Genomic DNA, 22,844 nt, shown 5'->3' on the forward strand with positions numbered 1-22,844 from the left:
GCTCTATCTGTAACACTGCAGGGTATGTACTGTATGTGTGTTGTGTTGGGTGGGCGTTACGCACGTATAGATGGAGCCTAGCGAGGCAGGATTTAATGTTTTTTTCATGGCATTATGTACCAGTTATTATAGGCTAGTCATATATAAATGCCGACTTGAAACATGTAGTATGATTTACTAACTAAATTAAAATATATATATATATATTTTAATTTTTCAGTAAACGTGTGAATCTTGCAAGTTGCAGTTACCTTGCTAAAATTCTATGTTCTTTGATGAGATGTAATAAATCAACCGTAGCCTCTAACATGCCAATAAACCAAGCAAAGCCTTCTTGACTGCTGCCAAGAACGCTTTAATAGCTAAATGCTAAATAAATAATAATATTTATAAATTTATATTTTAGGCCAACTGCAATGTGTAAACAAATGTAAAATTGTTAAATAAAAGTAAACAAATTGATGAAAATTGTTTGTTTTCGTCATTTTGTGTAATACTTTCATGTTGCACAGCGTGTTGCAAGGCGTCACAGCGCGTCGCTACAGGAGGCGATAGCTTCATGAAAAAAATCTCCCTATTTTTTGGTTTTCAAACTTGGGATCTCTGGTGTTGAGTGGATGAATCCTTACCTCTAGCAAAGGATGAAGTTGTTTGAGTGTCGAATGGATGTGGTCACTCTCTGCTTCAATATAAGCTGCCACACACTCTTTGAACAATGAGCTAGACATCTCACATAGTTTGGGTAGTTCATCTTTTAGCTGGATATTCAAAGCCTCATAGTTCTTACGTGCAACCTCCTTTTCATCTGTCACCTAACGAAATTGAATAAATTTCTTGAAAGTTAAATAATACTAAATACCATAACAACAGTGATAATGATAACATAATAGTGTTCGAATGATAACAACAATAATAATAACAATTAGCAATAAAAATAATAATATTAACAAAAACCACAACAATAATATTAATGTTAAAATATCAATAATGACAATAACAATATGTGGAGGTTATGGGTTTGATTCCCACCCAAATCACTTGCAAGATTATTTTTGAAAGTGTTTGGGAACTTACTGAGCATTCAGTAGAATAACATGTGGTGGGCCTAAAACATCATTCCTGTTCTATTTTCCGGATGCAAACACCATCACAATAATAACAATAACAAAAGGATAGTAGGTTATAAGTCAAAATTTGTATATAAAACCATACAATCTAATTTCTACATCACAAAAAGACATAGCATAGAGCAAGGAATACAATACTCATGTACAAAGTTAACGGCTGCACTGAACATAAATAAAAAAAAAATATATATGACACTTTCAGGTCAAAAATAAACAATAAATTAAATATCCGCATAACAAAAATCAAAACCACTAAATCACATAAGACAAATACTAAATGCCCATGTATTATTATTACTATTACTTTTTACCATTATGAATAAGAATATTATTTTATTACTACTGTAATTATTGTCATTAATATTTACATTATAATCTAAAGATAAGCTATGCTGACACTAGCCATGTATAACTTCATTCTAAATGTTACACAAATTAGGGCCGTGGTTACGGACTGGTTAATTTTAAGCAAAGCTGGGGTGCTGATTGGTGGAGCTGGCTTAACTCGGGACATAAACTTCAATCTCCCTATCCTAATGCACTACGGCAAGTAGTGGAAGAATAACCATTTCCACAAATAATGAGTCCTCGCATTTTAGACCATGCGTCAATTTCAAATGATTGATCCGTTGGCCACAATTTAATTTGTCAGATGTCAGTGCCCATTGGAGTAGGCATTAAAGCTCAAAACAAAGGTCAAACACATAGAGGCTTTATGCATTATGTGTTCTATAAATCCATATTTATTGTTATAATAAATTCTTATTTATTATTATTGTAATGGCCTGCTGTTAATGCCTACCACAAATAATAAAATCTTTGTATATATAATAGAATCTATGTATTGACAACAGTATACATATAAGTTGCACTAATTACAAGCAAGAGCATAAATAAGAGTATTGTCTACACAGTTTATCAGGGATAACAGCTTTTTTCCTGTTAAAATTCAACACAAAGGCTACTTTACAAGACATGTAAACACACTACATATTTTAAACTGATTATACATGTACAAATAAAAAATTGAGCACACAGAGAAAGCAGACACAAAATACATTCATCAATGCAATATATCGTTAACAATGGACCTTCCTGATAAAGCTCCACCCCTTAGATACTGTTAGTAAGTTCTCACAAAGTGTAAACCAGTGGTGGACATAAAAATCGGTCGGAGAACCAAGATGAATTTTTGATTTAACACCGAGGGCCACACCCAAACTTTGATGTTTCCAGTGTGCTTCCAAAAACCTTAAGGCATTGCCACATGCAGCCCACCGGCCGCACTTTGCCCACCTGCGGTTTAAGCATATGCAAACACAAGGGTCTGTGGACCAACACATGTGTTTGTGGTACAAACAAAAATTCCTGGCTCTGTTTTGATTGGCGAGCCATTTGCTTGATTGACACTCGGGAAAGTCCATTGGTCAAGAAGCTAAGACAAAAACCAGCATGCATCAGGACAAGCTCACAACTGACACAAACCTCTCTTGACTTTTTACGAACACAATTGCCATCAACATCTTCCTCAAATTCTTCCTTTAGTCGCTCTATCTTATCCTTTTGTCTCTGCAGCCACAATTTACAGGACAAGGAAGTAAAGAAAAAAAGGTTTTTTTCTTTTCTTTAAACGTTAAACACATGAACACAAATACAGTGCTGAAAGTGTGTGTGTGCTTTAAAGCAAACAGTTACACTGTGATTGTAGGAAGACATTTAGTTGATATATTTAGCAAATTTTGATTAAAGTACAACTTACCATGAAATCAAATGAATTTAGCATTTGAATTTTGTAATTGGAGGATAAGTGGTATACCTACAATGGTCATGACTGGGCTCAAAGCTAGTTTTCATAAAATTGCTACTCATCTTTCCCAAGTGCTGCCAGGCACACTCTAACACCAGATATAGTATGGATCATGCCAACTACTATACCAAGCACAGAAAATAGAAAACCTCTGGCTGAAGATTATTATTAAATCCTACCCCTTTCCAGTCGTATGGCATGGTGACAACGTCCTATTTGACCCTACTTTATAGCGAGGGGCGTCATACGCATGCCCTGTATGCATTTCGTAATTATTTGTTTTCTAGCTACGCTGCCCCCTATATAATTGTTTAAGAGTGATGTAGGAGTATGTATGAAGTGTTTCCTGTATTCAGACCAAATAAAATGGCTGTGTCCAGTGAAAACACGACATTTAGTGTAGATAATGTAATTTTTCAGCTTTGGGAAAAGCCTAAGTTAAGGTAATGGGACAGACTGGAAAGGGTTAAGCTAGGCCTACCTTGAGAGAGGGATGATTGTCTGTACACATCTTAAAGCCAGTCACTCACTGTGCCTGATGGTCATTGGCCAATGCGATTCTATAGAGAAGAGCCACGACGCGCGCAGCATTCAAAATGCACCCGACAACCAGCAAAGAACGTTGCATCGTCAAGCGATCACAGGGAGTGGAGTTGGAATGACGCACACATTCCCTGGCTTAAGGTTTATTCACAAAAATATCCATCGTTTTCACATCTATGCTCTATACAATCACTTTCACTCTGAATATACCTTTAAATTCCTATACAGACTGTATTCTCTTGTCATAGAAACATTGGATGGGTTTCGTAAATTGTTATCGAAATTCACCACTGTGCCGAAAACAAAATCAAGATTGAGATATTTGTGTAGGAGAGCTGATAATGTCAAATATATTCGCAGATGATTGATCAGTGGTTTACAATTCATCCCTGATCTGTCTCTGAACAGTTCTCCCTGACTAGCCTTAAATTACGATGTAATAAATGCAATGTAATTGGTTACTCCAAGTATTAGAACCTCCCTTACCCCTTTAAGTTTCTCCTTATCTTTGGTCTTTTCCACTTTATTAATACAGCTATCATAGTCTAGCAACTTGTCGTATCGTTTTTGGATGAGTTTATGTGGTCCCTGGAACATGATCAGCAAGAGATTTAGCGGCGAAATCACTCGTTGCTGGACAAACAAGGTCTGAAAACAGATTAGAATAATATAATATGATTATTATCAGAATCAAATTTGCCTCTCGGAAATCACAGTGGAATACAATAGTTCCAACATTTACAACATTAAAAAGAACATAAAAGGCTATAAACAATACAATCAAATCACAGTTCATCCATACATTCATAAAGGTATTTTATTCAAAATAATTGCATTTGAAGAAACAACTGGTAATTATAAACATGAGAGTGAGAAATTTTGACTAATTTTGTAAGGACAACAGGCACTACAACAAGACATCAGAGCTTAGCTAATTTTTAAATCAATACAAGATCAATGCGCTGGTTTCAATTGCACGCTTTTCTGTGGTTCTGGAGGTGGGAAAAGTCTTCTCAGATAAAGATAAGAACTACAAACCATAAGCCAGGTTTGCACTTGGCTCATGTGCACTATTATAAAGAACCCAATACATCTTCCGAGATGAGTAGGGGTTTGAGTAGGGGTTACCCCGGTGTACTGGTCCATACATCACCTGTTGTCTTGTGATGGGATTGTCACTTTGGAGAGTGATTTAGTTCACTATTTGGCATATCCTTGGCCCCAGTTCCTAAACATATAGTTTTTTAGTATGTTCTTACATAGTTTCTTAATATTAAATAATTATATATACTTAATAGTGTGTACTTACGTAGTTTTTGTAAAGCTTATTTGCTATCCTTTTCTGAACTGCTTCATATTTATTAACCTGTTTAAGATTGGATTGATTCGCATAATACTCAGATATGTCAGCTCCTACAATAGCTTCAGCAGCAGTTGCATCCTACAAAAAGAAAAACAAACATTTAGTAACATTATTGATTAAAAAACAATAGATGAAAACACTGCTGTTATGTGTTTTTTTAAAGCAATTATTACAACAATAACTATTAATAAATAATTGTTGTAATATACACTCTGTAAAACCAGACAAAAATGCTTAAATCACTGAAGAATGCTAATAAATTAGTAATTCACATTTTTTAACCATCAACCCTGTTAAAATATTAAACGAAAAACTTTTTTTTTTTTTTGTGATATGTATATAAAAAAATGTTTATCATGTTGTTGATATAGGCCCTGCCAGATTTCTAAATGTGATTTTATACCAAATATTTGCCCACAGATTTTGAACAGACCACAATGGTTGTGAGTGAGTGCCACTGATTTAAAAAAAAGTAATATATAATAATTAAATAAAATTATAAATCAATAATTATAAGTAAACTCTAACAATAAACCAATTATAAATATAGATTTTTAAAAAAAGGTAATATAAAAACAAAAGGAATGTTGCAGAAATTAATAACAATACAAACTTTAAGATGTTCTAGGTATGCGTTGATGTCCTTGACAAATATCTTTATTGTTTTTTCCAGTGTATTGAATCTCTTCTCATGCTGCTCAAATTCCTCATCTATAGTCTGCAAAAAGATTAAATCAATCAATACAAGTTGAATCTCTTCTCATTTTTTCAACCCTAATCAACAAGTTGTATCTTTATGTTTATATATATATATATATATATGTATATATTGAGGACGACAGAATTACCTGTATAAATACAAAAAATTAAATTATTAGACTTGAATAGAACAACACTCTTATACAATACTCCTGTATAAATTTACTCATGAAATAAATAAATATATATATATATATATATATATATATATATATAAATAGCTTAGCTAAAACAAAGATCATTCTAAGTAAATTTGAAACCACACTACAATTTGATTGGCTAAAAGTTTTGATGAGGTCACCTGAGCGCTCAATCCTGTAAGTTGTATCCAGCGTTGGTTCATTCTCGTGGTCTTCTTTTTGAAGGAGTGTAGGTTAATGCGTCCTAACTTGTCTGTTATAGCGGCTTGTTGTTTGCGATATTTCATCACTTCACATTATAAAAAAAGAACATTTATTTTGATTCAAATCACTTGAGTTGAGACAGAAATTTTATTGAAAAAAAAAGGAACGTTGCTTTTATATTTAAACGACATAAAGATGAAATAAACTTTATGTACATACGCAAGTACTTGATTATTTTCTTATCAAGCCATGTCAAACGGCGTCCAATGCTAGCTATAACATTACATAGAATCGGAATCGTAACCTATTAATACAACTGGGAACAGTATTAGAACTGCTAAAATCTGGTAAAATGAGGGCAACAATTTCCCATACTTCTGTTTAATCAATAATCAATTGGAGATCTTTTTCTATGGTAACTTTTTTTTTCTTTATTTTTTTTTATTTACAATTAATAACCAGGTGATTTTATACCAAATATTTGCCCACAGATTTTGAACAGACCACAATGGTTGTGAGTGAGTGCCACTGATTTAAAAAAAAAGTAATATATAATAATTAAATAACATTATAAATCAATAATTATAATAAACTCTAAAATTAAACCAATTATAAATATAGATTTAAAAAAAAGGTAATATAAAAACAAAAGGAATGTTGCAGAAATTAATAACAACAATACAAACTTTAAGATGCTCTAGGTATGCGTTGATGTCCTTGACAAATATCTTTATTGTTTTTTCCAGTGTATTGAATCTCTTTTCATGCTGCTCAAATTCCTCATCTATAGTCTGCAAAAAGATTAAATCAATCAATACATGTTGAATCTCTTCTCACTTTGTTCAACCCTAATCAACAAGTTGTATCTTTATGTTTCATTTTTTTAAGGGTGTATATATATATATATATATATATATATATATATATAATAGTGGCATGTGCGAAAACTTGACCATTTTGCCATGACATGCCTCATTTTATCATAAATAGCTTAGCTAAAACAAAGATCATTCTAAGTAACTTTGAAACCACACTACAATTTGATTGGCTAAAAGTTGTGATGAGGTCACCTGAGCACTCAATCCTGTAAGTTGTATCCAGCGTTGGTTCATTCTCGTGGTCTTCTTTTTGAAGGAGTGTAGGTTAATGCGTCCTAACTTGTCTGTTATGGCGGCTTGTTGTTTGCGATATTTCACCACTTCACATTATAAAAAAAGAACATTTATTTCGATTCAAATCACTTGAGTTGAGACAGAAATTTTATTGAAAAAAAAGGAACGTTACTTTTATATTTAAACAACATAAAGATGAAATAAACTTTATGTACATACACAAGTACTTGATTATTTTCTTATCAAGCCATGTCAAACGGCGTCCAATGCTAGCTATAACATTACATAGAATCGGAATCGTAAGCTATTAATACAAGTGGGAACAGTATTAGAACTGCTAAAATCTGGTAAAATGAGGGCAACAATTTCCCATACTTCTGTTTAATCAATAATCAATTGGAGATCTTTTTCTATGGTAACTTTTTTTTTCTTTATTTTTTTTTATTTACAATGAATAACCAGCATCCACCAAAATCGAAAAAAAAAAAAAAAAAAATTGGGAACGAAAGAATTACTGTACCTGTATAAATACAAAAAAATCTAATTATTAAACTTGAATAAAACTCAACACTCGTATACAATTTAGTCAAGATAGTTTAATCTTAAGCTACTAATTACAAAAATAAATCAAGCATTTTTTAATTTTTCAGTTCCATGTTCATAGACAGTTACATTCTCTCCACTCTAATGGATAGGAGTTGAATAGCTTTGTGGTTAACATGCTTGCTTTCGAATTCCAGAGTCCTGGGTTCAATTCCTGTCACTCATATTCATGTGAGAATGATGAAAAAATCGCTACCCACTTGAGTACCAGTTTTTTCACTTACCAATATCTTTTCTTCTCTTGAATTCATTGATGGACCCTGCCACATCCAGCATTGTTTTCCATGCCTTCTTAATATTCTCTTTGTCTTTGTGGTTATCATCGGTATGCTGTATAAAAACAGATCATAAATCATAAATCATAAACATCATCAGAATCTAAATGAGCAATAGTAGAAACATCAAGACCAAACATTCTTCTTTTTTGATATAAAATGTATATAAAAATTCATAATCTGTTTGGACACACGTTTTAGTTGCAGTGGTGGCAGCAAAACTTTCTCAACGATAGGGGAGGAGGAGGTAAGGAGCTAAGCAGTACGACAGGGGTGTCTGACAATTGGTTATTTTAAGTTGTTCTGGAGACCTCTGAGTGTGTCCTAAGAGGTCTCCAGAACAACTGACAATTGGGTTATCTTGAGTTGTTCTGGAGACCTCTTAGAACATACAACAGTAATCCGAAAAAAAAGGGGGGAAATGTAATTTTCGCCACTTTTTATTTTGAGACGTGCCGTTACCAACAGGGGGAACTTGGCCTATCCGATGGGAATGTTTAAGCTCCCTCTCCTGTGCTGGTGCTGCCACTGCTTAGTGGTGTTATGCTATTGAATCTCTCAAGATCAGCAGTAGTGCATGCTCACTACTGGAAAGAAGATTACACTTTCCTTGGTTAGTTGTCGTTTGTCCATTGTTATTGATGCTGACAGAGCATCTAGTTAAGATACAGTAAAACACAAACTAGAGTTGCACTGACCTTGTCTAGTTCACCAATCAGAAGCTGGTATTTGAGAATTCTTTGAACTGGTTTTATGAGGAATGATGCCAGGTCCCAACAATTTGTGCTTTTCCTAGAGAGTTAAAATAATACAATAACATCTGGCTAGTTGTTTTTAATTGAAGGAGGTTTTCATAATAATAATGATATAAATACTTTATTTGTCCTCATACTAATTGGAAATTTGGGCTGGGCCCCCGGGGACTCGTGGACAAATACGGATACAAACATTACCCTAACCCGCCTAACTTTCAAGATGAAGGCTATTCAAGGAGCCCACTGATCAGACTTCCAATTAAAACCCGATGATGGCTGGGTTAGAACTGGTGTCTTCACCAAAAGAAGCAGGAACAATATCATTCAGCCAACTGCTCAGCTCATCAGAGCTTTCTGATCCAAAATGTTTTTAGCTTATTATTTAAGTGCTTATTTAAGAGTGGGAATCTAATTTTTAAAAATCACTTTTGTGTGGGCCTTAAACAGTCACTGCCATAGCAGAGTTTGCTTCTCACAAAGCCATTCATAAAGTTAACTCTTATGTTGAGATCATGCACATGGCATTGGAAGGCAAGGACCCTAACATCCAAGCTACTTCTATACTCTACTTTGAATGCACCACCTTTGAGCATGTGCTCATTCTGACAATCCAAAAAAAAAAAACAAAAAAAAAAAACCCAAAACCCACTGAGACCAACTTACCTCACAACCTCCAAACCCTGGTTGATATATTCTAATATTTCATTATTTTCTTCATACTGAAATTAAATAAAAAATTGTATTTAAGTACTTAATTTCTACAACTCTAAATTATGATATCATTAATGCCAATGAGCAGAGTAACCAGGACAATTATTCTGGAAAAAAATTATGACAAAGCAAATTCCAGAATTTGTTTGTAAAGGACTGTGTACGCTGATTTAAATTTGGCGGTATTCTTCAATTCTGCCAGAGAAAAATTAAACTTTTGTGGTTAGCCACAATGATTTCAATTTGTCTACTCAGCAACAATGGTATGCCAGAAAATATTCCATCATGATGTCTGGATCAGTATCATCCAGTCCTAATATGTGTATCTGTCTGGAAATGATACTAATATTATGTTTTTGTGAATTTAAAATTGAATTTTCAGGACAAAATGAGATGTATCAGTCAAAAAGGGTTATGCTCTTCTAAATAAACTTTCTTGTTTTTATTATGTTCTGTAAAAACTTTTACTATACTAACATCACTTTCCCCAAAATTTCCTTTTCCGAAAGATGTGAACAGTTTAAATGATAAAAACAGTTGTTATAGCTGTAAAAAAACTAAGGATGGGTGATAGACATCTAAAGAGCAGTTTTCTGTAAATATCGATCGATTTCTGGAAAAGTTGGCCAAACTCAAAAAATAGATTTTTTTCATATTTTGGTTATGATTACACTTTGGTTGGAGACGAAAGAAAAACGAGATCTAAAAATTTTAAAAATATATTGTTGCCATGGTAGCAGGCATGTTGTTTTTACCAAAAAATGAGCAAATTTTAACAGTTTTTTAACCGAAAACTTGACCTGATGTTTAGAGGAAGCAGAATGCATAAATATGTTTTATGCCATACTGTATGTTTGAATAAAGGGTATAAAATTTGTGACGTCAGACAGAATAAAAAAAAAAAAAAAAAAAAAAAACTGAGTTTTTAAAAAATGTGTTTATTGCCATACTGTATGTTTGAATAAAGGGTATAAAATTTGTGACGTCAGACAGAATAAAAAAAAAAAAAAAAAAGAACTCAGATTCTACTGAATATGTTTATATGTATAATTATATTTTTAGTGAAGTAATGAGGTCTAGTGAAACAAAATATCGGGTCCTGAACCTATGATACTATCTCTTAATCAATTGAGAATATTTCGTTTTTTTAATGGCCGAATAAGGTTGCAATGTTTCTGATTCTATAAACTCCATAGATTAATTGATCTTATAAATTTCTTATTTTTTTATAAATACTTTTTGAATGCCAAAATGCATGTAGAACCTGAATTTTATTCAGCAGTAACATAATTATAGTGAGGTGGTGACAGTGCATGGAAGAGCATGTAGGCCTTTAAGAATTATTTTAATACAAAAATACAATATTATATGCAATGCTTATGTTTATATACATGATTTGCTGGATACAGTATATCTTATATGCAATGAAATAAGATATGTTTGGACTGCACAAGGTATGGTACAGTATATTACATTGTCTTTTACAATCATATATTATAATTTCCAAATAAGGTCAAATAAATAATTATTGTAATATCCAGGTCACCCATCATTGATATTCAAGTCCGATCTTTTATTTTTCACTTGAGACATTATCTCATTATAAAAGATTAAGTGTCTGACCTAGGTGTCTGAGCTAATTTACTAAGTTATAGTATTTCTTCTAACATATACTAAAGGTTTGGTAAACTAATGTGAATTAAATATTATTAGCAACCACTACAGCTATAGACAAAATAAACATTATGCTTTTGTGTGTTTGTAATAGATAAGTTTATTTAAAATGTTGGCCTCACTAAACTAACTTCACTATGATGTACATTTACTTAACTTCAGGCCAAAATATATTTATTATATTAAAAAAGGAAGTACACTTGTTTAAATGTTAACATTTATTTTAAATAAATATTTAGCATAGATAATTACAGGAATGTTATTGAATTATCAATCTCTTTATACACATGCTACATCCAAATTCAAAGAACTCAGTTTGATGCACACATTACACATAAAATTTATTTGGCTAAACTTGATCGATAATTCATTGTAAACTTTAGGCAAATATATATTTTATACTTCCTTATATTAAAGGCAATCACACTCTTTTAAAAGTTAATACTTATTTTGAATAAGTATTTACCATAGATAACTACATGGAATTTTAATGAATTATCAATCACATACACACATTCTATATCCAACTTTAAAGGAATTTTGACGCATGCACCGACATGAAAAGTTTTAGCCTTATAATAATAATAATAATAATAATAACAATAATAATAATAATAATAATAATAATAATAATAATAATAATAATTTTAATAATAATAATAATATTATAACAATAATAATAATAATAGCGATTATAAATTTTGATATGTGCCGCATGTGTGTGTTGAATAATCGTAATATTAAATAAAATTCACATTATGATCAAGACTTCCATACGTCATGGTCATAATGTAACTTACTGTAACTCTGATAAGAACAACCAAATTTGGTTTTTTGTGCATTCACCGGCTAGCCATCAAATATGCATAATTAATTATTCTCGCCTCTGAAGGAGGAGGCGATGTTATTGCAATCACGCACGTCTGTATGTTTATAAAATCTTAAATTAATATTTTTTAGAAATTTTAATATCATACAATGTAAGTTTTGATTATTTGATTTGATAAAATTTAACTCAATGCAATTTTTATGCACCTACCTCAAAGTATAAGAAAGTGATATACATTATGCCAAAAAAGCAAAACTACAAACATTTCTGACAACATAGCTTTAACAGGATTACAATGCCCAATGTTCATTCTTCTTTTTTCATTTATATTAGCCAAAGTTCATTGTTCTTTTTTCATTTATATTAGGTCCAATCAACATGGCTTTGCAAGAAAAAATCATTCAAAGCGTTACCATAAATGTTATAAAGCTCCAAACTTGGGCCTAAATTGGAATTTTCGAAATATGCAAAAACACCCCTATTTCAAATAAATGGTATGGTCCATTTTATCCCCCCATCCGCATTTTTATGCTTTTTAATTTGTAAAGATGTCTTCAGCCTATCTTGCAAGAGTAGTAAAATTAAATTACTCTATTCTATGTAAATAAGATTTGCTGGAATGCAAATTTAATGATATTTTACTGTAAAAGTTACAAAAATTACATGTATGTAAAATCCGAAAAAATGGCTGTTGCTTTGACAAGAAGACACGAAAACCTAAATTAATACTATTTTTGTTTGTTTAGGCCAAAAACCTTTCACAATGCAATTTTAAAAAAAAATCTATTTTTTTGTTGTGGCCATCTAAAGGTTGATATTTACAGGCAATTGCTCTTAAATGTTTGGTAGGTGATAACATTAATAAAACTCTAAATATTACGAGTGGTTTTAAGGATGGAAAAGTGGGTTAATAAGGGTGGATGGAGAACCATGAAACTATCTTTAGACTGGGTAGAAAACTCCTAGACTGGGTGGTAATGATGAGGCAAATTACATCTTTGGAGTAAGCCTTGGAGTGCTGCCTCATCATACCTGTTTATTAATTTATTTTTTTATGACAATGACCCAAAACAAAGCTAATGAAGCCACCTTAGTTGAGGAATTACATATTCAAAAGAAACTGTTTGCATGAGGTTTAAATTGAGCCGGTTGATAAACAGTAAATATGGCCATCATGAGATGTCACACATCAAAGTATAGGTCTCCCTAATCCCAAGAATAGTTTTAATTGGAGGGAGACCTGCAATTGCTTGAAACTCACTTTTTCTAGCAGTGCGGTTGCATCATCGTGATTCCTACAGTATTGTTTGTAGACTTCTTCTAGATCTTTACAGTGTTCCATAAAGCAAGCACCTGTAGAATATCAATCATTGAATAATACTAATGTATCAATGTCTTCATAGGCGCACTCATGACGTAAAAAAAAAAAAAAAAAAAAACACATACAAGAATTAAACCATATTATTATATAGCGGAGTGGTTGGCTGAGTGGATTGTTCCTGCTTCTTAAGCTGCAGACCCCGGTTCAAACCCAGCCAGTGTTGGGTTTGAATTGGGAGTCTGAATGCTTGGCTCCTCGAACTGGTACTGGGTATATATATTGTGCCTTTCCCTTGCGGTTATGAAGCTACAGCCAAGCCTCAATAATTCAGGAAAACAATAGTAGGCATAAAATCAGTCATTATCCTAGTTTCACAATTAGTAGTCATACAAACCACAAAGACAACTAAACAGATTACAGCAATAAAACACAAAAAGGAAAGAAAAGGATCTGAGATTATTCCAATGTTCAGAAGCATAACAAGGAAATGAAAAACCTTCAATTCTCTTTTAACATGGTATAATGAAATGTACAGATGAATAGAAACGTTTTGTACAAGTAGGGATACGTTGGTCGAGAAAACAATATAAATAGTTAGGAGAAAAACCATAGATACATTTGTAAACAGTGAGAAAAATTTTGAAAATAATTCTATTATTAACTCGCAGCCAATGAAGTTCATTGATGAGAAGAGAACAATTCTCACATTGAGAGTTTAGACAGGTTAAAGACAATGTTTGTATCCGTACGTGTCTATTATGTGTTGTAGTTAAGTTGGGTAGCACTGCACTGCGGTTGTCAAAGGTCCCCAGTGGCCCAGCCGAATTTCAGATTTCCAATTTGAATGAGGACCAATAAATAATTATTGTTATTATTATTATTACTATCAATATTATCAAAATTAGTATTACTAAAATATTATTTTACTCCTAATCATGCTAGATTGTCCATTTTGCGGCGGGTATACACATCTGTTTTAATTACGATTAATACACGCGTTAAAATTATTATATATATAATAGACTTTCACCTAGTAAATATTGATTTGGTCTTAGGATTTTCCAATTGAATTTATCGTATTTAAAATGTGTTCGCTTGATGGCCATGCGAAAATCAGTTATTAAATGTTTGTTTATCAAATATGAATAAGCTTTAAATATTGACTGATTCCTCTTTATACTGTATTCAAAAGAAGGTTACATAAGCAATTAACAAAACATTTAAACATACTTTAATAATTGAAGAATTAATGTACTGTATTGCTACTCTGAATAATACTGCTTTCAAAATAAGTTTAGGTAGCCTAGGCCCTTAATGCTACTACAGTACTAGGCCAAATGTGAGGTCAACATCGTGCATGCACTGTGCATGTTAATTTCTTCCGGTCTCTGTAAGGCACAACTCTCCAAGTCAAGTTGCTATTGTGATATAACGCGAATAAAATTCGACTTTGCTTTAGTCAAATTAAATGGAAGTCGAACTATCTTTCAGTGGCACTTTCGATTTGACTTGGGCGAGTTTGACTGTAATAAAATCGTTATACCTGTACTTAAAATACATTCGTCGTTAGCATCGCCTTAATTTTGGTATTGATCGCCATCACCACCATCATTATAACCATCATTAAATCATCATCATTAACTTTATCTATCTTTATAACAAAATGCAACTTTGAGGAGCTGATACCATTACTATTATTATCATTATCAACACAAACTATAAATAATTTTAATCACCCTCCTCACTATCATTGTTGTCATTATCACTTTCATCATTTCTGCAGTTATTGTGCATAGCACCAATGTACAACAGAGATGCATGGAAAAATACAGATATTAATTTACAAACAATTTACCTATCAGCTGATCTTGCGGAGGGACATCAACAATCGTTTCTTTAAGACTTTCTAAAAACTTCCCAGAAACTTCAATAACCTGATCAATGTTCCCGAAGAGTATGTCAAGTTCTAAGCCTTTAGTCTGAAAGGCAAAAAAATGTAATTAGTTAGTCCACAAAATATTAATTAATAATTATTCAAAACCTTAGTTAAAACTGGTCAATAGTCAACAATTGACTAGACAATAGTCAACAAAACTGGACAATAGTCAACAAACTGGTCAATTAGTCAACAAGAATCAACTACAGTAATTACAGTAGTCAAGAAACATTAATTCAACAGTGTAGCATTAGCAAAATTTATTGGTAAAAAAATTCAATTTATAGCTAATGAGTACATGAAAACTAAAAATAACTGTATTGAGAATCTGAAATTTTGCACTTCTTACTGAAGGGTACTTCAGTGAGTAATATGAATGATTAGTTAGATATATAAGTTAGTTTTCAAGATGCCACAAGAATTCCAATGGGATATGCATTCCAGTACAAACCTTGCTTTAGAACACAGAGAGGCCACATCCATATGATATACAGTATTACTGGTTCCCAACTTTTTTCCATCCTTGGACCCCTCAGGACATGTTAATATTCTTCACGGACCCCACCCCACCTCACCCCCACCCCCCAAGTCTAAGTTTACTTATTGTCAATATTTCACCAATAGGATAAGATTTTAGATAGGATATCATTCTCTACAACAGAAAACAACACAACTATTTCATTAAGGATCCTAATGATGATTATAGCAATAAGATGTTTAACATTAAACTCTTGTAAAATAAAAAAAATTAGTAGAATATGTCTAAAAGTCAGACGGACCCCCAACATCTTTTGTGGGCCCACTGCAGACCTTTTTGACTTGGCAGACCGCCAATTATTATTCCACGGACCCCAGGTTGAGAAACAAATTGATTTACAATACATGGAATAATAATCTGTTGATTAATATTAAAATTACAGGTCTCCCTCTAATTAAAGACCACTTTTGGGACCGGGGGTTTTCATGGCACTGTGTGAAAGGATATATACCGGTTATTATGCCGGCATGCTTACCGCAATATTGCAGCAACGTCTACCTGAAAGGGGCTATTGAGATACAGAGGTTATGTGCAGCATCATGTGTGTATTTATATGTCACTTTCCATCTGTCTCTTATACACATCTAGATGTGTATAAGAGACAGCTACTAGAAGCAACGTCTACCTGAAAGGGGCTATTGAGATACAGAGGTTATGTGCAGCATCATGTGTGTATTTATATGTCACTTTCCATTCAGCTTCGATTCATCAGCGCTTCAATTATGTTGTGAAAGAAATTACCACTTGTTATAGAAAGTGATTAATCTGCCATTGGCAATCCATAGTACAGTGGCCTGCATTAAATTATGTATTTTACTGTATATTATAAAGACATGACTGCAACATATTATAGACAGTGGATGCATTATGAAATCAGAAGGAGCCAGAAAAGGTATGATCATATAATTGTTAAGTTATAATTATTTTGTACATGGTATGACATGCACAAACATTCTTCAGAAATTTAAAATTTGATTTCAATAATCTGCTATATTTCACTTTTATTTTAATAGCTAGTTCTCACTTTCAGTTGTTCGTTTCTTCACATCATTGTTTATTGATAATTTATTAATTAATCACCAACACTAAATTCAGAAAAGAGTCAGAAACATAGTAACAATGACATTGTTACTACTTTTCTGACCTCTGACCTATCCTGTCATTTATATTTTTTACACTGTTTATTGCACATGCCTTAGCCCCTTTGTCTCATTTAATGCTTGAATAATTAGCTTACTTTGTCTATCCACACTGTTTATGTTTAGCTTCACATTCACCTGAAGAAGTGCACTGTGTGCATGAAAGCTAGTGTACTGTCAAATAAACTAGTCTTTAAAGTATTAAATGTTTTTTGAGTTTTATTTTTCTATTACATCAGACTATTACAGCTCATCTATTTTTATATAATTGCAAGTTAGTAAAACTTAGTGTGGGTCATGTTTGTAAACAGATGTATGTGAATGAGACCTAAAGAAACCAAGACGTTTAAAAAGGTACAAACATTATAAAAATTAAAAAAATAAGACACCCCAAAAAAAAATAAGACACTGTATAATGAATGAAATTAAGAAATGCCCAGGAAGGTGAAGTTATAATAAAGATAAAAGAACCCCAATAAGAAATCACATGCACCCAAAAAAAAAAAAAAAAAGGAGGCAAGCCAGTAATGCTAGATGAAAAACTTAAAATATATATCAAGCTTATTTTATGAAGGTAAAGAAAGTTAAGCCAAGAATTAGTTGAGTCAGGAGACAAGAATACCTATAAGCTTAAGTAAGAAACCAGTACTTAAATGCTAAGTAAAATTCAGATTCAATATAGATACCAAGATCAATACCAAGATCAAGTTATTTATGAAGATAAAGAAAGGTAAAACCTGAAAGAGTGCTCAAATAATTATGTAAAGTTTTCTGTGTGTGATTACCGAAGTTCTCTGACGTACCGATACACCTGTTTCGTCAGTACAGCACTGAGTTTACTTACAGCGGCAGATTCAAGGAGGTGGGGGGGGGGGGATGCACAAGCCTGCCCAGGGAGCCCCCAACATTTTTTGAAATTATAAATATAATGGATGGAAGGGGAAAATTTTAACCAAATATAGGCCATTTTTGGCCATCTAGAGGTGCCATAATCAAAACTTTTCTTTCCCCGGTCGCAACTACGGTGCGGCTGAGGTGGTGTAGACTATCCATCTGGTGTAGTCCCCCAAAGCCTCCCTCTACTTCAAATTCCTGGATCCACCCCTGATTTTTACTGTACAAAGACACTTAAACATTTTTTTTTGCAGGAGGTGGGGGGGGGGGAAGGTTTTGCAGGAGGTGGGGGGGGGGGAAGGTGAGGTGGGCATATACCCGGGAAATCTGTTTATCAACAAATTTACAGTGATGGCCAGTCAAAAGGCAAATTATTATTGCAAGTATTTGCAAAAAAGTCAGCAAAGATACTCATATTCAAACCATGAACTGGGCTTATGCCTAAGAATAAACTGTGGCATGAAGTAGGATATAAAATACAGGGTGTGTTTATATATCAGATGAGCTTATACCTGGGAAACAATGCTAATTATTATGATTATTATCAATATTATTATTATTGTCTCTGTGGTCTTATTAAATATAAACAACACATTATTTTAAAAAATGATATGATTTGTAATGGAATGAAATGTGCTGCAATACAAAAAAAAAAACATTACTGGAACCATGGTACCTTTATGATGGTGAATTGTGAAATAGAAGTTAACGAACAAGGAAGAATTTAGAAATTTAAGATTGCAGAATACATTGGAAAGAGTTAATTCGGTTATGGCGGAAGATGGCAGAATGCCCCGAAGAAAATAATGACTGTTAATCTTCACGATGCAATTCTTGAGAAAAACGTGTCCTTAACAGTTGTGGTGTATTTAGGAGAAATGACAAGGGGAAGGGGGATTAATGGTGAGGAAAGGTTAAATGGGTGGCTTATTTATCCGCCCCTGGGAAAATAAGGCGATATGAGGTGATTTTCAATTTCTTGAGTGTCATTTTTTACTCAGCAATATTCTGGAAAGGGTGGGGGGAGAGAGGGTAGGTTGGTTGCACCTACAGGGGCGCAAGCTACTTTTGAGAGGACGTATCCCCCCTCCTACCTCCAGGATACACCACTGCTTAACAGGAAAATTCCAATTCCAACACGTTTTTCTCAAAAAAACTATGATGCAAGCCAACAATGCAATCAAAGATGAGTATGAAAAAAGCAGCACCCTCAGACTACAAGATTAGAAACCGCAGATTAAAGATCTGTATTGCATCAAGAAAATTTCCATGATTATAGTAAAAATACAATGGTTTAGTGCTCCACATATCCAAAAAACAGTCAACTGCCGTAGTCAAAATTACTATTAATATATATATCAAATTTTAAAACGTTAAGTTTCTTTGTGCGTGTGAGGTTGTAGCACCTTCTTTTTATCCTCTGATTTCTCGGATGAATCTTCAACCTCCATGGCAAGAATTACATTTATCTCGTCCTGCAATGATAGTTACAAGGCCAATACACAAAAACAATGTTACAATTAATTGAAATGGGCTTTAATTAAGAAATAAAAATAAATAAAAATAATGTTTGTAAAAAACTAATATAGTGCGTGAAATTCAAACTTACAAATAAACATATTAAAAATATTAATGCCCCTAAATCTAGTAAATATTTTTTTTTTTCAAATGCTGATTGGCGTAATAATTATTATATGTGACCGGCTCCGGCAAAACCGCCCGTTTTTCAAAATTTCTAATTTTGCACAAGCAACCAAAATGTTTGGGAATCAGAATTTTGAATATTTTAGGTTTTTTCATCTTGTAACAGAAGATATATTTAAGAACATAAATAAAATATCAATCAATAAGCCTAACTAAAAGGTATATTAAAATTATTTTTAAGATACAAATCTTAATAATAAACTACTGATTTTGGTTGGTTTTTTTTTTCTCAAAACCTACATGGCTGATATCTAATGAATTAAATATTCATAACTTCACTAATACTCAACCAATTTCCATCAAATGACCACATTTTTAATGACGAATACACACAGAATATAACAATACCAAAAGTTTTAAATTTAAGTTTTCCAATAAACGGCTGGTTTTGCCAGAGCTGGACACTAATTTTCACTCAAATGTTAAATTAACACTATTATTATGACAAAATGAATAAAGCTTTATGCCAAAGCAAGGCAATAACAGCAATAACCTTTTTAATGAAAAATGGAGAAATTGCAAAAAAATTTAGGATGTGGAGTAAAGTCATTTAAGATGAGATTCTTTGTAGTTTGTACTCTGTTAAAAAAATGTCAATCGACATAAAGCAAGCGTTTAACACACACACTGACTGGGCTGAGTTAGGACTCGGAGAGGCCTATGCAGTGTTCTCAGGGGTTTATTTAAGAGCCGGCGGCCGGCGCATTCGATCGGCTATTACGATGTTTTCGCCGGCTACTTCAATCAACTCGGAGAGGCCTATGCAGTGTTCTCCTTAAGCTGGTTTAGCTGTCAATCTTACCAGTACAAATACCGGGCCAACCAGTAAAAAATTGTGTGTTGGTAGAATAAAAAAACACACTTATTAAGTCTGGGTAGTCTAGGCTGGCTTTCTTTCAATAAATAGACATTTAATAAAATGGACATCATTCCAGTCGACGACTAGGCTATGACGGTTTGTATCGTGTTTGTAAAGCCATTGAACCTCATGTAAAAGGGGTAACACCTCACGCTGTGCACTTAGCTGACTGGACAAATTTACCTGTAAAAATATTTCAATTGGGAGAACACTGCTATGGAATTGTCTGAAAATAGTGGACTATGATACATAATTTGAAGAATACTTGCATGATATGGCTACTATTTTAAATTATAGTACTGTTACACAGAGTTTCCAAGAAATCCAAACGATTCCAAAGGCTGTGGCAATTTGGAGGCCTATGTTGTGTGTGTTAAGAGCTTATGTCGACTGAACTTCTACAGTATACGAGCATTAGCAGCTCAAACTATGAAGTGGCATATTGATTAATCAAGATAATCAATCAGTAAATTTTAAATCAAATTATAAATCTAACTGATCATTCAACCAGATGATAAATCAGTAAAATCATTATTTAATAATCAATGAAGAAATAAATCAATTTGTCTAAAAATCAATCATTAATCTATAAATCAATCAATTCATTTAAATAATCATCTATCTGTAAATCATAATTACAGAAAGCTGAATATTAATTTCAGAGGTATTTATTTCAATTATGTGAGCAATGATGGCCTTTTAAATTATAAAAGCACAATTTTGTTGTTTTTGGTAAGCATTCAACAAAGAGAATTTTATAATTTAAGAAATACAAGCAACAATACAAGACAATACAACATACATAAAATTTAGCACAGGCTTCCTAAAATATGTAATAGGCCTACCCTGGAAATTATAAACAATCACTTGAAATTATATATCAAATATTTTTATTAATTGTTAACTGCCAATATTGGTTAATATACAGAATATAAATTCCATCTATATACCTCTTTGTCTTCTAGTATGGTCATAAAACCTTGACGGCAAAGTATGATGTCGCGTTGATAAGCCTCTTCGGTGTTCAGAAGCTCATTCACAACCTTTTCCCGCATCTCTGCTTTCTTCTTCTTGGCTGCTTGCTTCTCGTCTGGCTCCAACTCCTCTATTTGTTCTGTAAAAAACATAGAAAGTATGACACATTATACAAATATAATGTAATATAGAATTCATTAATGAATAAAAAATAAATATTATCTTTTTACATAGTTTTATTATCATTACAATTACAACCATTACCAATACCGTAAGCTCAGTTGGTAGATCATAGGTTCCCAGTTTTCTCCTGAAAATCAAGACAGCCTCCTACATTCTTGTAAGCTAAAATCTCTCAGAAACTAACCCATTCATTATAGGCCTATTTATATTACACATTTTAAGTAATTTGTTTTCAATAAACCTTTGCAGGGTTGAAATACAAGGTATACTGTACTTGTTTATGCAAATTTGTCCCTACTAAATTTTAATTATTTTATTATCACAATTGGGTCATCTAAAAAATAATGATACCCTATACTAATAAAACAATATTTAAAACAGTGATAAAATGATTTAATTTTCAAAATGTGTATGTATATTAAATACACATAAACCAATCACAACAATAATAATACAAAATGTATTATTCCAGTTTCAACTACAGCCAACTCTCCCAATACCGACCACCCAGAAAACCGGATTTCACGCAAAACCGGTCGTTTTTTAAAGTCCCAAAATCATTCCTATTCTTACTGTATTAAATACTTTCTGAAAACCGGATCTCCCAATTCCGAATTCCGGCCAAATTCTTAGGTCCGGAAAATAAAATTACCTTCTGAAAACCGGACGGCCAGTTTAAAACGATGATTTATTTACGAAATATGTTAAATAAATCATCGGAGACACATCGACTGACTCCAAATAACAACTATCAATCACAGAACAACACCATGTGTACGATCGTTAGTGTTGATCGTGTGACACGCCGATAGCGCATTAATTAATAATTTGCAATAAGCCTAGATTTCATTTGTTTAATAAAATGATAAAAAGAAGTTTACGAGTGTGTTTTCTTTATTAAGGAATGTATCCTTTTCTCACATTTTGCATTCATTCTCACGCTAAGGCAAACCAAGCAGTCCCAACATAAGGCTATCGATTTCATAAAAACAATTGCGCATGACACTTTGAATGTCACCTCTGACTGTTTTCTATTGGCTGACGCAGTTTAGGGGGCGCTGTTAGCACTTATTTTTAGCATTCAGTGTGACCCACCAAGGTTATGCCAGCAGCATCGAAAACCAATCAAGCGTGCAACCACGTTGAAGCGAAGCAGATTATGGCGATCGAACGAAACATAACACTGACATTATAAATTACGATACACATTAAGTTGACTTGTGTAAATTTTTATTGATAATAGACTTCCACACAAAAAAATAGGTACGTACAACATAAATAATGTAAAAATAAAGTAAAACATGAATTTTAAATGACGTTCTCAGGTCAGTAGGCCTACACAGTACATGATGCAGTGTGGTGTACCTATCTGCTGTACCTTGCTAGGCCTAGG

At 32.8% G+C, this 22,844-nt stretch overlaps 1 protein-coding gene across 8 annotated transcripts in view; it reads right to left on the reverse strand.

The window, feature by feature from the left end:
• LOC117117049 (dynamin-binding protein-like) overlaps positions 1-22,844 on the reverse strand; it is a 64,171-nt gene that overhangs the window by 7,746 nt on the left and 33,581 nt on the right. For 4 of the 8 annotated variants that reach the window (XM_033261226.1, XM_033261228.1, XM_033261229.1 and 1 more), the window contains 13 exons: positions 21,244-21,407; positions 19,137-19,205; positions 15,079-15,202; positions 13,164-13,255; positions 9,352-9,407; positions 8,632-8,725; positions 7,883-7,988; positions 7,014-7,141; positions 6,630-6,734; positions 4,787-4,918; positions 3,964-4,125; positions 2,613-2,696; positions 630-812 (listed from right to left, as the gene is read on the reverse strand). In XM_033261226.1, coding sequence (XP_033117117.1) covers positions 630-812; positions 2,613-2,696; positions 3,964-4,125; positions 4,787-4,918; positions 6,630-6,734; positions 7,014-7,141; positions 7,883-7,988; positions 8,632-8,725; positions 9,352-9,407; positions 13,164-13,255; positions 15,079-15,202; positions 19,137-19,205; positions 21,244-21,407 — 1,499 coding nt within the window. Of the gene's footprint in view, positions 1-629; positions 813-2,612; positions 2,697-3,963; positions 4,126-4,786; positions 4,919-5,453; positions 5,559-5,900; positions 6,029-6,629; positions 6,735-7,013; positions 7,142-7,882; positions 7,989-8,631; positions 8,726-9,351; positions 9,408-13,163; positions 13,256-15,078; positions 15,203-19,136; positions 19,206-21,243; positions 21,408-22,844 lie in introns of all 8 variants that reach the window. The other 4 variants (XM_033261227.1, XM_033261230.1, XM_033261232.1 and 1 more) reach the window with 4 other exon arrangements.

This window comes from Anneissia japonica, unplaced genomic scaffold (assembly GCF_011630105.1).
Source record: "Anneissia japonica isolate Jap-2015-1 unplaced genomic scaffold, ASM1163010v1 scaffold7493_len91406_cov152, whole genome shotgun sequence".
Lineage (NCBI taxonomy): Eukaryota > Metazoa > Echinodermata > Crinoidea > Comatulida > Comatulidae > Anneissia > Anneissia japonica.